At 34.9% G+C, this 14,764-nt stretch overlaps 4 protein-coding genes across 5 annotated transcripts; 2 read left to right on the top strand and 2 right to left on the bottom strand.

Moving 5' to 3' along the window:
* Positions 1-1,378: 1,378 nt before the first annotated feature.
* Positions 1,379-4,844, bottom strand: LOC108818943 (uncharacterized). The gene is made up of 13 exons (XM_018591904.2): positions 4,547-4,844; positions 4,080-4,153; positions 3,889-3,966; positions 3,698-3,773; positions 3,302-3,366; positions 3,040-3,141; positions 2,805-2,894; positions 2,641-2,715; positions 2,505-2,537; positions 2,350-2,424; positions 2,199-2,261; positions 2,047-2,115; positions 1,379-1,953 (listed from the first exon to the last, which is right to left on the bottom strand). Exons 1-13 carry the CDS (start codon positions 4,587-4,589, stop codon positions 1,759-1,761), a joined length of 1,038 nt encoding a protein of 345 aa, XP_018447406.1. The 5' UTR covers positions 4,590-4,844; the 3' UTR covers positions 1,379-1,758.
* Positions 4,845-6,156: 1,312 nt separating this feature from the next.
* LOC108820800 (uncharacterized) lies at positions 6,157-6,996 on the bottom strand. Its single transcript, XM_018593809.2, has one exon. The coding sequence runs from the start codon at positions 6,930-6,932 to the stop codon at positions 6,264-6,266; it is 669 nt and encodes a 222-aa protein (XP_018449311.1). The 5' UTR covers positions 6,933-6,996; the 3' UTR covers positions 6,157-6,263.
* Positions 6,997-8,303: 1,307 nt separating this feature from the next.
* On the top strand, positions 8,304-11,091 carry LOC108819273 (glucose-6-phosphate 1-dehydrogenase 3, chloroplastic). Of its 2 annotated transcripts, none has more exons than XM_018592276.2 (8): positions 8,304-8,690; positions 8,835-9,049; positions 9,134-9,228; positions 9,332-9,446; positions 9,554-9,759; positions 9,831-10,331; positions 10,410-10,610; positions 10,687-11,091. In XM_018592276.2, the coding sequence occupies exons 1-8, from the start codon at positions 8,492-8,494 to the stop codon at positions 10,922-10,924; spliced, it is 1,770 nt and encodes a 589-aa protein (XP_018447778.1). In that variant the 5' UTR covers positions 8,304-8,491; the 3' UTR covers positions 10,925-11,091. The 2 variants fall into 2 exon arrangements, with proteins under 2 accessions (XP_018447778.1, XP_018447777.1); XM_018592275.2 differs by having other exon boundaries at positions 8,305-8,690; positions 8,829-9,049.
* A 1,558-nt stretch (positions 11,092-12,649) lies between these two features.
* LOC108821042 (putative F-box/kelch-repeat protein At1g27420) lies at positions 12,650-14,457 on the top strand. Its single transcript, XM_018594089.2, has 3 exons — positions 12,650-13,296; positions 13,463-13,689; positions 13,939-14,457. Exons 1-3 carry the CDS (start codon positions 12,767-12,769, stop codon positions 14,322-14,324), a joined length of 1,143 nt encoding a protein of 380 aa, XP_018449591.2. The 5' UTR covers positions 12,650-12,766; the 3' UTR covers positions 14,325-14,457.
* The last annotated feature ends 307 nt before the right edge of the window (positions 14,458-14,764 follow it).

The following is a 14,764-nucleotide window of genomic DNA, read 5'->3' as shown; positions in this document are numbered from 1 at the left end:
GACATTATTATGCTATCATGTATTTATTTAGCTAATTCAAGTGCTATCATGTAACTTTTGCTCATCTAAACATTTAATTTCATGTATGTATTTTTATGTTTACTCTGATATTTTTATGATCAATTATATGGTTTGTAAAAAGATGTATTTTAACAGTTCTCTAATATAGATAAAATCTTATTATACTTTTTAAAAACGTATTTTGGTTAAAGAGTAAATTTTCTTACCTATTTTTACTCATTTGATATTATCTACTCACAAAATCTATATATATGATTTATTAGTTTCTAAAATAAAATATTCAAAACTGTTACCTAACAGGCTACATCCACTCAAGAATCAAAAAAAAAAAATCAATATCAAGCAATACAATTCATCTAAGTCGTACTAATAAATCCAATAATTCCTAAACTCACTCACATTCAATTTTTTCCCACTTACAAGGAACCAATCGTCACCAAAAATATATCCATTAACTAACAAAAATGGAATAGTCTTCAAATCAATACTTGGAAATCACGTTTACCTAAAATTTATTGTAAACTATCCCGATTTTTATGATGATTAAACCAAACAAAGAATGTGTAGTTAATAATTCAAAACGGTATATGCCTATATCCATTATTTCGAATCACAATTGACTATTTATATATATTTTCAATTATTTAAACCAACTTAAAAGTACTATATATATTCTGAATTTTTATATTCATTAAATCTTAAAAATAATATATATATATATATATATATATAAGTATATAAATCTTTTTAAAATATATTTGGGTATCTGAAGTACTTCGATTCGGATCGGATTCAATTTTAGTTATCTAAATACCAAAATTTTGAATAATTTAAATATTTATCAATTTGGGTTCGGGTTGGTACTTCTTTTTGGATCATGATCGGTTCGATTTTTTAGATTTGAATTTTTTGTCCAATTCTAATATTGACATGAGAAACAAATAACAATATATCTTATAAAAATACATCCGCACGGGTATGCGGGTCAAAATCTAGTATCTCTTACAATCTAAAATGATTTAAATCATAATTTAAGTAACGGTTTATGTTATTATATTTATAATTTAGTTCGGATTTGAATTTATCTGTTCACTTATTTTGGTTCAGTTCGAGAATTTTTGTGTATATAAATTATATCTTGTTAGAGAAAAATTTCAACAATAACTTTCAAAAAGGAAAAAGACAAATTTAAACAAAAGTGGTACCCCTTTGATTACTGGCTCAGCATTTACACAAAAAATGATCTCATATGTTCCTAGTTACTTTGCTGGGATACTCACTTATCTGACACTGAGTTACTCAAAGAAAAAACATACAACAATCTCTTATCATTAGAAATTGCAGTATACAAAGATCATCAGTTAAATTTTTGTATAACAAAAGTATTTGACAAATGGACCAGCCTTTTTGTTTCAATACATAAAGAAAAAAAAATGAGAGGGCCAATCAAAACCATTGTCGACCTCTTTATATAAGATTGAATTACAAAAGGCAGAGCAGCAACCAACTGATTAATTGTGATAATATATTCCAATTATATATATAAGCTGCATCCATCCCCTACAAAAATTTATGCACCATTTATATAACCTTTTCTTCTCCAAACTAAAGCAAGGGATCGGTGCATAAACACAGCAAAATGTATATTCTCTACCAGCACTTAATAATCCTGGTTTGGTTTATTGAATCTTTATATCTGAATGAGATCAAACTCTCTTCGGTATTGACAAGCGCACACTACTGGGCTCCAGTCAAGTTTGCAGGCACTGCGTTCACCGCACTACGAGTCCTCCCTATTCTTGGCATTGAGAACATACTAAACAGGCCCAAACTCGTGTTTCCCGTGGCTTCTCCAGAAGGTGTTCCATTAGAGCTTTCGTTTATATCCTTCAACCCAGACATAGACTGAGTGTGCTGAAGTGGACCATTTGACTGTCCACAAAACGGAAAAACTAATCAGCGCTCTGTACAATGAAATTTAGTTTCTAATGGAGGACTCTGAATTGCTGCGATACAAAATAATACCTGTTGAGCTCCATTAGGGGTTGACGGCAACTGGGATTCACGGGGAGAAGCAGGAGGCAAAGACAGACTCTGCTAACATTCAAACACCAGGTACAAGTAAGTAATAGAACAGAACAACTCTCAATAACTTGATGAATATTTTACTCATTTACCCTTAACGATGGTGTCACAGGAGCTGCCTCAAGGGCTGGTACAGACGAAGTCGATGGCAAAGCCTAAACAATAAAAAAAACGAGTCTGTGTAAATAAGAGAAAATTCAGATAAAATGCACAGTGCATACTGAAGAAGGGTGTTCATCATGCCTTATTGGACTCTTGAAGTCTTTTGTGCTCCCGACACTGAGCATGCAGAGCTCCAACTCCTTTAAGCGTGAGATCCTTTATGGATAGCAAAGATATTCAATGCCTGATGGAACAAAACAACAATTCTCCAGCTACAAACTGTGACAAAACGTTACCTGATTTCCCTCAATGCGGTAGACTTTGCTTGCCTGAAATTATGAAAATCACAAGATCATCTTCTCTTTTTTTTTTCAGGAGGAACAAACTGGTTTAACAACATAAATAGCAATTACTAAATTTTTTTTGACTCACCAGAGTTTCAACAGCCTCGAAAACAGACCTAACGTCATCTTTCATATTTGCTGTACCATCACGTAGTTCAGTCACCTAACAATTATTGATAAATCGTCAAAGAAAAGAAAGGTAATAATTATCTGAAAGCCTTTGCCAACGCAGTGAAAGACAATCTAACATACCTCTCTTCCTGTTTCTTTAATAATTATTGTACTTTCATCCAAAGTACGATCCATCCTGTCAATTTCTGAACCTAACTCCCGTTTTGTACCCTGCACCCCATGACCATGTAAACAGAACCAAAATGAAACAAAACATTAATGTTCTGCAACTCAGTCAAAAAGGAAGCATCATAACTGATCATATTAGAGTTCAAATGGTCGTCAAGTCAAGAAAATACGGGAAGTGAGAACTTACCGAGAGGGATTCATAAAAACCATCGATCTGGCTGCCAACGTTATTACATGCATCAGATAAGCTGCGCCTTGTCGCAAACATAAAATCTGGAAGTTTCCAGCCCTGAGGAATGTTTGCAGAATTAATCCTTGAGCCATGTCAAAGTAATCGGCAAGGAGAACCAAATGAATTGTTTTTAAAATTATTCTTGAGTTGGCCTACAGCAATTCAAACGTGAAAATAACTATTGCAAGTAGATCAGAACATGGTGAAGTAATGTTACCTTCCACCATACATATCCGTAGCCTATCACCCCAATAATAATGATCCAACCATACTTTTTACCACCTGGAAATTAAAATAAACTGTTTAACTATTTGCTTATAAGCTAAAGTTAACATAAAACAAAAAAAAATAGTTTCATACTAATGAAATGACTTGTTAAAGCTCGGAAGAAAATGCCATTGATAAGAACATTAGTCTGCCTCATAAACCATGGTAGTCTCGTAAACCATTGGCCAGAAAAAATAAAAGATTGAGAAAGGTTCTAGGGTTTGGTTTCATATCTCAACATAATATCCAAATAAAATCGCTCATTTGTAACGGTTTTTTTTAGTGATATGATCCTATTTCAGAGTAGAAAGGAATACAAAGCTTCAGAATAGAAACTAGAAAGGACCTGATCCTCCTGTCGAAATTATGGTTATAGGTCTGTTTGAAGCCAGCAGCTGTAATTCATGCCTAAGACTGTTAACCTGCAAGAAAAATCAGAGATCAGACAAGTAGATCTAAGTCTTCCGCAAGTCTTTCTTTCTCCATCACTATCTAAAAACTTATCCTCGCTAGTAAGCATATTCATTTCAAACTAACCTGGGCTGTAAGTGTATCATTGCGAGGCCTGCTGCCTGATTTGGCAGGTTCTTCTTGTTTCAGCTGCCTTAGTACAATCTATCAAGAAAGAATAAACCATTACCCCAAATATCGTTTGAATGAAGAAAAAAAGGTGTAAACTTTTTTCACGTCAGAGGAAGGTAAGCAGTGTAATATAAAAGTTTAGATACCTTAAAAGCACCAGAGACAAAATGGGATACATCAGGTAAGCTCCCTTCTTTAGCAAGCACTGACCCAACAAGACCTAAAGTAAAGAACGACGCGCAGTTAGATGAGGATCAACCATGCGTACTAAACGAACCCATATAGTAAGAGACCAATAGGTGCTTTATGGATTGTAAGTGCAATCGCAATATAAACTGAACATGATAAAAAATTTCCTCATTTCAAAATTTATCCTCTAGCAACCAAAGTGAACACACTAAACGATCAAAAGCTTCAAACTTTGTACCCAAGATGATTCAATGATAGATGCCCAGTAGATAATAACGATCATTCTACAGGAATCAAAGGGTTTATCAAAAGCCCTAATTTTCTAATCCTCCAAAATTACAGATGTCCGAGACCAAATCAAAAGAATCCTGAGAAGCAAATAGTTCAGTAATAGAATTAGAAAAAACCCATCTAATGAACAGACCTGCACCGATGAGGATTGTGAGCTTCCCGAGCGGAAGAGCCATATATATATGATGTTGCCTAGAGACGTAAAAACTGTACCCTGCGAGCTTGTTACGGCTTTAAGGATTAAGGTGACAGAGGGAGAGGCATGAGAAGATCGAAGAGATAATTGGTAGAAAAGAGCTTAGGAGAGAGGTAGAATCGGCGAGAAAGATGTGCTCTTTACGACGACTGCAGAGGGAGGCGGAGAGAGAGAGAGAGACAAAAATAAATTGGAGGCGACAGTGTTGTGTTGTGTTGTGTTGTGTTCGTCAAGTGACTTGAGAAACAATAGTTTCTCTCTCTCTCTCTCCGTTTTCTTAATATTTTTTTTGTGGGCCGAAATAAATTCAAACGGTGATGAAAAGGCCTTTATTAGAATATGCTCTGAAAAGATGCCCACGAGTTTATTTTTTATATATTTGTTTTAACTGAAAAAATCATAGTAGCCTTTCTATGCTCTCGAGGCTGTACTTTTGTTTAGTTTCCGGCTCCAGAATAAGAGGATGAGGAGGATGCACACAAAAAGAGACTCGTGAAAGAATTTAATGCATGTTCTAGGCTTTTTGTCGTTGTTGTGTTAGACTTGTTGAACTCAACTATGAATCTATGCGTCGCAATCTCAAAGACGTTTGTTTCAGTCATGTGTGTATGTGTTTCTTTGGATAAATTATAAATAGATCACATCAGTACGAAATAGAAGAATTTGAGAACAGATGCACGTTACACTGTATATAATTTATACACTGACGCTTTTGTGCCTGTTTATAAAGTTGTCCTAGTGCCGATCAATTTGGTGTGTCAGTCAAGTTCCATATTGCAATGTGTCCTCTGGACCAAAATGAAAAGCACTTCAATATTAAATCTAACATGATTGAAAAAAGGCGTTACAAGCAATTAAATCTAATAATTTCAAAATGGGATATAATAATCAACAAACCAGAAATGGACAAGTATGCATTGGCGAACCTAGTAAAGCCAAGAAGGTGGCAAGTGCCCCACAAAAATTTCAAATTTTGCATAATAAACCTCAAATTTTAGTTATTTTATCTTATTAAATATCATATCTTAGCCATATTTTTAATTTTATATGTGATTTGCCCCCATAAAAATAGATTTCTACATTCGCCACTGCAAGTATGTACTAGTAGATGAGTTGAATGCTTATGCTCGATACCTAGCTTTAGTTGCTAAAGTATCTATATGAGAATCTCTCTCTCTATCTTTCCCTCTTTAACAACTGCTTAAATCAAACAAATGGCCCACCTTCTGAAACTATGTATCACACTAACTTAGTTCCTAAGCAAACATAGATGTGAGTTTCTACAAAAATTGTTTTAACTCTAAAATTAGAGAGTGATGTTTTAGCAAAACAACCCACTCGGAGAAAGAATCTGCAAAACCTGAAGAGAATCATCATACAATTTCGAAAAGAACTAAGCGACTGTCATCTCTTCTGAAAACTAAAGATGACCAAAACTATAACAGTAACGGATATAGATAGCATGCATGCAAACACAAACAGGGTAAGAAGTTATATCAATATTTATTATATATATATATATATATATATATATATATATATATATATATATATTATAATTAAAGCATTTAGCTTTGTTTAATGGAATCCAAGAACAAAGCATTTGTTTAGAAAATCGAAAGGAGCTTTTTCTTTTATTGAAGCGAGAGATGCCTCACGCATTCGGATTCCAAAGCCTCCAAAAACGCGAGTTGAACAAACCCATCACGTCCGGTAACACCTTCCTCGCCAAGCCCTTGTGCTGCCTAGTCCCCACCGGAAACCTCGACATTTCTGGCGACTCCTCAGGCTTAGCTTCACCGGAAGTAATCACCACAGGCTCCACCGGTTCTTCGGTTCGACCCGAGGGCTCCACGACCCGGCCACGACGACGTGATTTCTCCTTCTTCTTTCTTCCTCCGCCGTTTGATTTCTCGCTCTTGGTTATATGGTCTTCGTAGGCTTCGATGATCTGGTGGATGAGCTCACGGTTAGGAGAGGAGTCCCACCGAAACCAGTAGCTCGTGTAGCAATCGAAACATTCACAATCGAAACGCGGGGTTTTATGGTGATGAGTTCTAGCTGTCTTGTTCTTCGTCGAACTAAATGAGCTTCTTCTTCTTCCGGAGGCGGCAGGGGTGGTGTTGGGGGCGGTGGTTTTGACTGAAGGGGTGATTAAATAAGCAAGGACTTGCTTATCTTCGGGGGAGAGAGATGAGACGAGGAGGAGAATCACAGCGGGGAGAAGCTTCAGGACAGAGAGACAGTCATCTCCTTTGGATGAAGGAGATGATGATGGAGGAGGAGGAGATGGGTGGACTTTACCTTTCTTCTTTATGTTCATGGCTAATGGGTTCACGAGCTTTAGAGAGAGGAGAGAGCTTTCTTTCTTTGCTGCGTTTAATTATTATATAGCTCTTTTAAATAGGTTAAGCTGGAAAGGAAGGACGAGAAGAACCAAAAGAAAACAGAGTAAAGGTGGCGTATTTTTCATGTTTTATTTAATTCTACTCTTATTTGTTCCCTTATTTTATTAAGTAAAAATACTAAATTTCCCTTTTTCGGAAGGCAAATCTCAGTAATATATTCTCTTTTTCGATAAGTTCCTTTTTGCTTTTTTTTTTTGTTTCAGTTTCAATAAACTCCAATTACTCCGTAAGAAACAAATATTCCCACAATTTCAATGTGTTTGTTTTCTTCCAAATTTCATAAATCCTTTTATTTTCTTGTAACTTGCAATGTTTTCCAAATTTCAGTTATCATAGAATTTTATGAAGATATATTTGGAAGTTAATGTTCAAAAAGGAGAGAGTCAATGGACTGACCATATATTTCTAAAGGTCCGAATGCCAACAAGCGGAATAACTACTGTGCAGTCCAAATAGTGAAAAAAACGTATACATCTTTGGTAGTATTAATTGCGGTGTGTGTTTTTCCGTTACTATTCAGATTTAAAAACAAGTACAATGAATATTTGGAAATAAAATTTATGAATTTGAATATAAAATTTATGATTTTACAACTAATTGCAGTGTGTATTTATCAAAGTTGGTATGGTCTTTTTGCGCGAAGTTTTGGCCACTGTCGTTATTTTATATTTTCATTGTTTCTATTGAACTCATGTAAATATAAGGGCATGACTAATCCAATCTCTTAGACAGAATTTTTAATTTATGATTTGATTTTTTTTTATGTTTTTCGGCTAAGATATATCTTTTATATCTTTTATTTAAAAGATGGTTCTTAATTTTTTAATTAAAATCATATGTTAGTAAAAATTAAGAATCACAGATAAGAGATTGAGTTAATCATAGTCTAAAACCTGATAACTAGAGTTACACATCTAATATCATATACTTCCTTTTTTCAATACAATATACTTGCTGAAACAAGAACATTAACCTTTCCATTACATCCACCAAGTCATATTCACAATGCTCTCTCTGTCTAACATATAATTATTATAGTTGCTTCAAAATACAAGATATTTTAGGTAAAAACACAAATATTAAGAAAGTTATTTTTATATATGAAAAATAACACTAGAAATTTGAACTAAAACTAGATTAACCAATTATAAATACAATAAAAATTGTAAATTATTGCATAGTTTTAATAAAATTAAAAAATTACATATAAAGTTGAAAACACATGAAATGTAAAAAAATAGAGGGAATATTTAGGTTAATCCCACCTGTAATTTCGTCAAATTGAATAATCAAAAAACACTCTGCAACATAGCCTTTCGCTGAACCATACCAACAAAAGCACCAATCTGGCAAACGACCTAACCTTTGGTATGCACCAAAAGGCTTAAACTTTGGACAACTGTCGTTAAAACTCTTCTTATCAAGCATCAAAAACCAAACCCCAGTTTTTGTCTTAAAATCAATTTCGAAGACAATGTCATCGTTTTCTTCGTCTCTCTCCCGCCCATCCTGTCGCTCCTCACCCACCTCGTCTCTTTACTTCTCGAATCACTCTTCCCTCATCAATGGCGACCCACGACGCTCACTCTCGTTCCTCTCCGCCTCTCCTCAGGAGGAGATATGTCTTAGATCGCAGAGGAAGTCAGTTCAGAGCTCTGTTGTATTGCAAGACGGTAACTTTTAATCAGATTCTCTGTACCCTTTTTAAGCTTTTCCTCAATTTGGTTTTCTGGTATAACGTGAAAGTTTGAAACTTTGGATTGTATATAGGATTGGTTTCTCTTCTCTAATGGGATTACGATTGGTTTTAGGCGCAGTTGTAGTAGTAACGAACTCAGAACCGGCTGAGAAACTGAAAGACGGACTTTTATCGGTTCAGTCACAAGAAGCAGACAAGCTTGTGGCAGAGCTTGGTGGCGGCCAACAGGAGTCGACGGTCAGTATCACGGTGGTTGGAGCCTCTGGTGATCTTGCTAAGAAGAAAATATTCCCAGCTCTTTTCGCACTTTACTATGAAGGCTGTCTTCCTCAGGTAAGAGAGAGAGTCTGTTCATGTCTCTGTTTTTGGTTGTTGTCTTTGCAGACTAATTGGTTTTATTTATATATATTTTCTTAGCATTTTACAATATACGGATATGCAAGGAGTAAGATGACAGACGGTGAACTTAGAGACATGGTTAGCAAAACTCTGACTTGTAGAATTGATAAGAGGTAAATGATTTGGTTCTTTGTTATGGTTTCTTTTCAATTTAGTACTTTGTCAGAGATTCTTAAAATTTTATACTGTTGAGTGTTCATCTGATATTATCATCAGGGCAAACTGTGGTGAAAAGATGGAAGAGTTTCTCAAGAGATGTTTTTACCATACGGGTCAGTATGATTCTCAGGAACATTTTGTTGCTTTGGACAAGAAGCTCAAGGAGCATGAGGTACTTGATCTTATCAACTTCTTCATGGTTCCCACAAGTGGGAAATGTAAAACTCTGGTCTTCTTTCTTCTGTGTATTAAATCATCCATCACATAACTATTTTACAGGGTGGAAGACTATCGAACCGCCTTTTTTACCTCTCAATCCCTCCAAATATCTTTGTGGACGCGGTTAAATGTGCAAGCTCATCTGCTTCATCCCTCAGTGGATGGACTAGGGTCATTGTGGAGAAACCTTTTGGCCGAGATTCCAAAACTTCCGCTGCTTTAACAAACTCCCTTAAGCACTACCTTGAGGAAGACCAAATATTTAGGTGGACATCTCTTACTTACATTATTGCAAGTCTAATAGCGCTAATATAGAGAGTTTATTTTTCTTTTACAGGATAGACCATTACTTAGGAAAGGAGCTAGTTGAGAACCTATCAGTTCTCCGATTCTCAAACCTCATATTCGAACCCTTATGGTCAAGGCAGTATATACAGAACGTGCAGTTCATATTCTCCGAGGACTTCGGCACCGAAGGACGTGGAGGGTACTTTGACCATTACGGAATCATAAGAGACATAATGCAGAATCATCTCCTTCAGATATTAGCTCTTTTCGCCATGGAAACACCTGTCAGTTTGGACGCGGAAGATATCAGAAACGAAAAGGTAAAAGTTCTGCGTTCGATGAGGCCGATACAGCTCGAAGACGTGGTGATGGGACAGTACAAGAGCACTACTAAAGGAGGAGTCACTTATCCAGGCTACACTGATGATAAAACCGTGCCGAAAGATAGTCTGACGCCGACGTTTGCAGCTGCTGCACTCTTTATAGACAATGCGAGATGGGATGGTGTTCCTTTTCTAATGAAAGCTGGGAAAGCATTACACACAAGGAGGTAACACCAAACATTTTTTGGAAGTTTTTTTTTTTAAATTTTCTTCCATTTGTATTAATAATTAAGTGTTAACAACAGTGCGGAGATAAGGGTGCAGTTCAAGCATGTGCCTGGAAATCTATATAACCGGAACTCCGGTACTAATCTTGACCGGACTACAAATGAGCTTGTCATCCGAGTCCAACCAGATGAAGGCATCTATTTGAAAATCAACAACAAGGTCCCTGGTTTAGGAATGAGATTAGACCAGAGTCACTTGAATCTTCTCTATTCCACAAGGTGAGAGTTGAGAAACAATTAAAGAAAAAGATTTTGGCTATTAAATTTACAGTTTTATATACCTTTGTTGTTGAAGGTATTCAAAGGAGATCCCAGATGCTTATGAGAGGCTGCTGTTGGATGCAATAGAAGGAGAACGGAGGTTGTTCATAAGAAGCGATGAACTTGACGCTGCTTGGGCGCTTTTCACTCCGTTGCTCGAAGAGATTGAGGAAAAGAAGATGATTCCTGAGTTCTATCCTTACGGAAGTCGTGGTCCAGTTGGTGCTCACTATCTAGCCGCGAAGCACAATGTCCAATGGGGAGATCTTTAGTCTCGGACCAGTGAAAGTGTGGATGAGTTGATTTATCAAACCTTTCCTTTTGTTCTACTATTGATCCACGTCTGAGGTTGTCATTGACTGTTACTTGCATAATAAGTAAGGGTTTCTATACGTTATTGTTTCCACCATTTTAATTGAATTTAGTTGGACTTAGTTTATTTTCGTCTGTTCTATTTTTTTTTTTAAATTCACACTCTAAATAATGATACCTTAAACAATTTATAATATTATAGTTTTAGCAAATTAATATTCTGCAGATATTAATATTAGTAAAATAGGTAAATAATCAAAAAATTATCTAAACACAATTTTTTATCTTTACCAAACAGATAAGTATCAACATTTCACATATTTATCTTAATTTTCTTTACTATGTTACACATTAACGTGTATTGAATTTGAAATAATTTGATTTTCAATAAATTTTTAGATAATTGTAGGTGAATTTAATAATTTAGTGTAATTTTTGTTAAATCACTAAACTATGATTTTTTATTTATTTAATAACTATTAAACTCATCTTAAACGCTTTAAACACTTAAAGTATTATAATATTTTGTGAAATAACAAAATTAATAAAACTGAATTTTATTAAAATAATTTTTAATTTACGTTTGAATAATAATAGTTTTGTTATTTTAATATAAATCATCTCAACTCCTAGTTGAATATATTTGGGAATCTGTTTTTTTTTTCAACTAAATTTTTTTTTTTATTTTGTATATCGTGATTTGATAATAGAAGTCTAGTTGACAAACGAATAAACAGAATATCATTATGGAGGGAATATGTTTTGGTTAAACAAGAGGGTGATTTAAAACTCGGAAACACTTGTGGTCAATAAATGTTATCAAGTCATCCGTTACTCAAAGTCAGTTTATGTATATCAACCATTGGGGGAAAAGTGCATATTCTAACCTGAACAATTTGGATCGTGCCAAATACAACCCGAAGTAACGGTTAGTGTCAAATACGATCTGAACTCAATTAAATCTTTAAAAACCTATCCGAACTTTTTAAAACGTGCATAAATCTACATTGAAATATTATTAAAAAGTTGAAATTACATAAACTACTATTTTTTCATCGTATTAAATTTTAAAACTTTGGTGATAATTTTTTTCTGATTTATATAAATACATAACATGTTTTTACTTATTATATCTTCAATAAACTTATATATTACTAAAATATAAATAATAAAATATTTATAATTAAATTATCTTAGATATACTTAAAATTTTAAAGTTATTTATAAAAAAAAACGTATAGATTATTTTTATTTTTAAAACTTAAGTGAATTTTTTTCAAAGTTATTATTATATATTTTGATATTTTGTTCAAAATTTTTGAAGTTATTTATATTTTGAACCTTTTACCTTTCAAAATTGAACAAAATATTAAAATATATAATAATAACTTTTGAAAAAAATCACTTAATTTTTAAAAATAAAAATAATCTATACAAGAAATTTTTATAAATAACTTCAAAATTTTAAGTATATTTAAGATCATGTAATTATAAATATTTTATTATTTATATTTTAGTAAGATATAAGTTTATTGAAGATATAATAAGTAAAAACATGTTATGTATTTATGTAAATCAGAAAAAATTATCACTAAAATTTTAAAATTTAATACGATGAAAAAATAGTAGTTTATATAATGTCAACTTTTTAATAATATTTCAATGTAGATTTAGGTACGTTTTAAAAAGTTCGAGTAAGTTTTTAAAGTTTTAATTGAGTTCAGGTCGTATTTGGCACTAACCATTAGTTTAGTTCGGGTTGTATTTGGCACGATGCAAATTAAAATTGTTCAGGTTGGAATATGCACTTTTCGCATCAACCATTACTAGTGATGCAATTAGCTATTAATCGAAATCGTGAGAGAACAATTAAAATGGAGTCATCGTCACCGTCGTCGTTGATACCCGGTTTGCCGGACGACGTAGCGGAGCTCTGCCTCTCGCGAATCCCGCGCTGCGACTTTCGGACCGCCTCTCGGGTCTGCCGGAAATGGAGGACGTTCCTCAGGAGCGAGCGTTTCTCAGCCGTTCGAAAGCTGACCGGACCGGTGGAGGAGTTCACGTGCGTCCTGATGGAAGGCCGGTTCGTAAGAGACCGCCGGTTCGTGAATTACTTGTACGGGGAAGTTTTCGACGCCTCGGGAAACAATGTGGGACAGATCCCTCGCGTCCCTGGGCCTTTCAGGAGCCGTTTCGGCGTCGCGGTGCTCGGTGGCGGCGGCGGTAAGATCGTGATCATCGGTGGATATGTGGAGGTTGAAGGATCTCCGATCGATGGGAACACCATCTATGCTTCGGCGGATGTTTACGAGTTTGATCCTGCTACTAACAGGTCTTCTTCCATTAATTTCTCTTAGATATCTGATCAATCTGTGTGTACATCTTATCTAAAGAAACAGAACTGATTCTCTTTTTTTTTTGTCTGAGTTCCGACCAAAGTGAAGATGTTTTTTTATTTGATTTATTCTTTTATATCTTGTCGGAATGATTCTTGACAGCTGGAGAAATCTAGCGCCCATGAAAGTACCACGTCACAGCTTTGCGTTTGCTGTAGTGGACGGCCTTTTGTATGTGATCCGAGGCCGTTCCTCGGATGGTAAAAACCTTCTCAGCTCGGAAGTATACAACCCTGAGACTAACCAGTGGAGCCTCGTGGATTGTCCTGACCGCCCCGACTTTCGACGTGCCTTCGCGTTCTCCTTCAAGTCCAAACTCTTCGTAGTAGGTGGGTATAAGAGCTAGACATGATTATTTACAAGAAACACTAGTTAGGTTTTTATCCTTTCAAACCAATTGTTACATTCGTTGTAAAAACGCTTTTTTTTATCTGAATCCAACTTAACATTTATTATTAAAAAAAAAGAGCTAGACAGAGAAAAAATATATAGTTTCCGATGCAGTAGTCTTGATGAAACTAAGTTTTTTCTTACATCATTGATGATGATGATGATGATGATGATGATGATCTTTTCAGGCGCTAAACCGAGGTTCATCGATATATATGACCCCAAAACGGATACATGGGAAGAGTTAAGATCGGGACGATCTAAATTGCTGTCGGTCTACTCCTACACTGTTATTAGGAACAAAGTGTATTTCTTTGACCATTACCAGCCGGGACTGGGAGTGATTGATCCAGAGAAAAATTCTTGGAGCTCGGTGTCTGTGCCTATGGCACCGGGTGCTTACTGGTTCAGACTAGGGGAATGGAACAATAAGGTTATGCTGATTGCACGGGTCGGGGGATGTAATGCCTTAACTGGTGACCTTGATGATAAAGCGAACGCGTCCAAGTGGACAGTAGTCACGCAAATTAAACCATCTGGTTCTAACGCGACCATCGTTCTCCTCAACTTCTGATTTCCCCATTTGGCTTCTTTCCTTGTGCAAAATACTTCAGTTTTCGACAATCTGTTTCAAAGCCTTGACATCTTTTTTTTTTAATCAACAAAGCCTTGACATCATAAGTAGTTAAATACATTTTATTTGCTCATGAGAATGCTTCAAGTTCATGGAGACAAATCTCATCCTCCAAGTTTTAGAGGGTGTATTCAACTAAGAATTTTAAGTGATTTGTATTAAAATGACAAATCCACTATTATTGAACTTCACATTTTATAAATCATTCTGAAATCCACTGTTATTGAACAAAATTTTAGTTGGAAATTTTAGAATACTTAATACCTAGAAGTTTTATTAATCTTTTCTCTGATGTATGTATTTTTCCAAATCCAAAATCATAGCAAGTAAAATGTCAAATATTGACGCCACAAATTATCAAGCATATACAAATTTACGGT

The sequence above is a fragment of the Raphanus sativus genome, chromosome 8 (genome assembly GCF_000801105.2).
Source record: "Raphanus sativus cultivar WK10039 chromosome 8, ASM80110v3, whole genome shotgun sequence".
NCBI classification, from domain to species: Eukaryota; Viridiplantae; Streptophyta; class Magnoliopsida; order Brassicales; family Brassicaceae; genus Raphanus; species Raphanus sativus.
This window is presented reverse-complemented; position numbering and strand designations above follow the sequence as displayed.

Coding starts and splice junctions, on each gene's coding strand:
- LOC108820800 (XM_018593809.2), bottom strand. CDS start 6,932: ATGAACATAAAGAAGAAAGGTAAAGTCCACCCATCTCCTCCTCCTCCA.
- LOC108819273 (XM_018592275.2), top strand. CDS start 8,492: ATGTCATCGTTTTCTTCGTCTCTCTCCCGCCCATCCTGTCGCTCCTCA. Junction 8,691..8,828: donor CTCTGTTGTATTGCAAGACG/GTAACTTTTAAT, acceptor GATTGGTTTTAG/GCGCAGTTGTAGTAGTAACG. Junction 9,050..9,133: donor ATGAAGGCTGTCTTCCTCAG/GTAAGAGAGAGA, acceptor ATATTTTCTTAG/CATTTTACAATATACGGATA.
- LOC108821042 (XM_018594089.2), top strand. CDS start 12,767: ATGCACTTTTCGCATCAACCATTACTAGTGATGCAATTAGCTATTAAT. Junction 13,297..13,462: donor TTTGATCCTGCTACTAACAG/GTCTTCTTCCAT, acceptor GATTCTTGACAG/CTGGAGAAATCTAGCGCCCA. Junction 13,690..13,938: donor GTCCAAACTCTTCGTAGTAG/GTGGGTATAAGA, acceptor TGATCTTTTCAG/GCGCTAAACCGAGGTTCATC.
- LOC108818943 (XM_018591904.2), bottom strand. CDS start 4,589: ATGGCTCTTCCGCTCGGGAAGCTCACAATCCTCATCGGTGCAG. Junction 3,967..4,079: donor TTGTCTCTGGTGCTTTTAAG/GTATCTAAACTT, acceptor CTTTCTTGATAG/ATTGTACTAAGGCAGCTGAA. Junction 2,895..3,039: donor GTTTTTATGAATCCCTCTCG/GTAAGTTCTCAC, acceptor CATGGGGTGCAG/GGTACAAAACGGGAGTTAGG.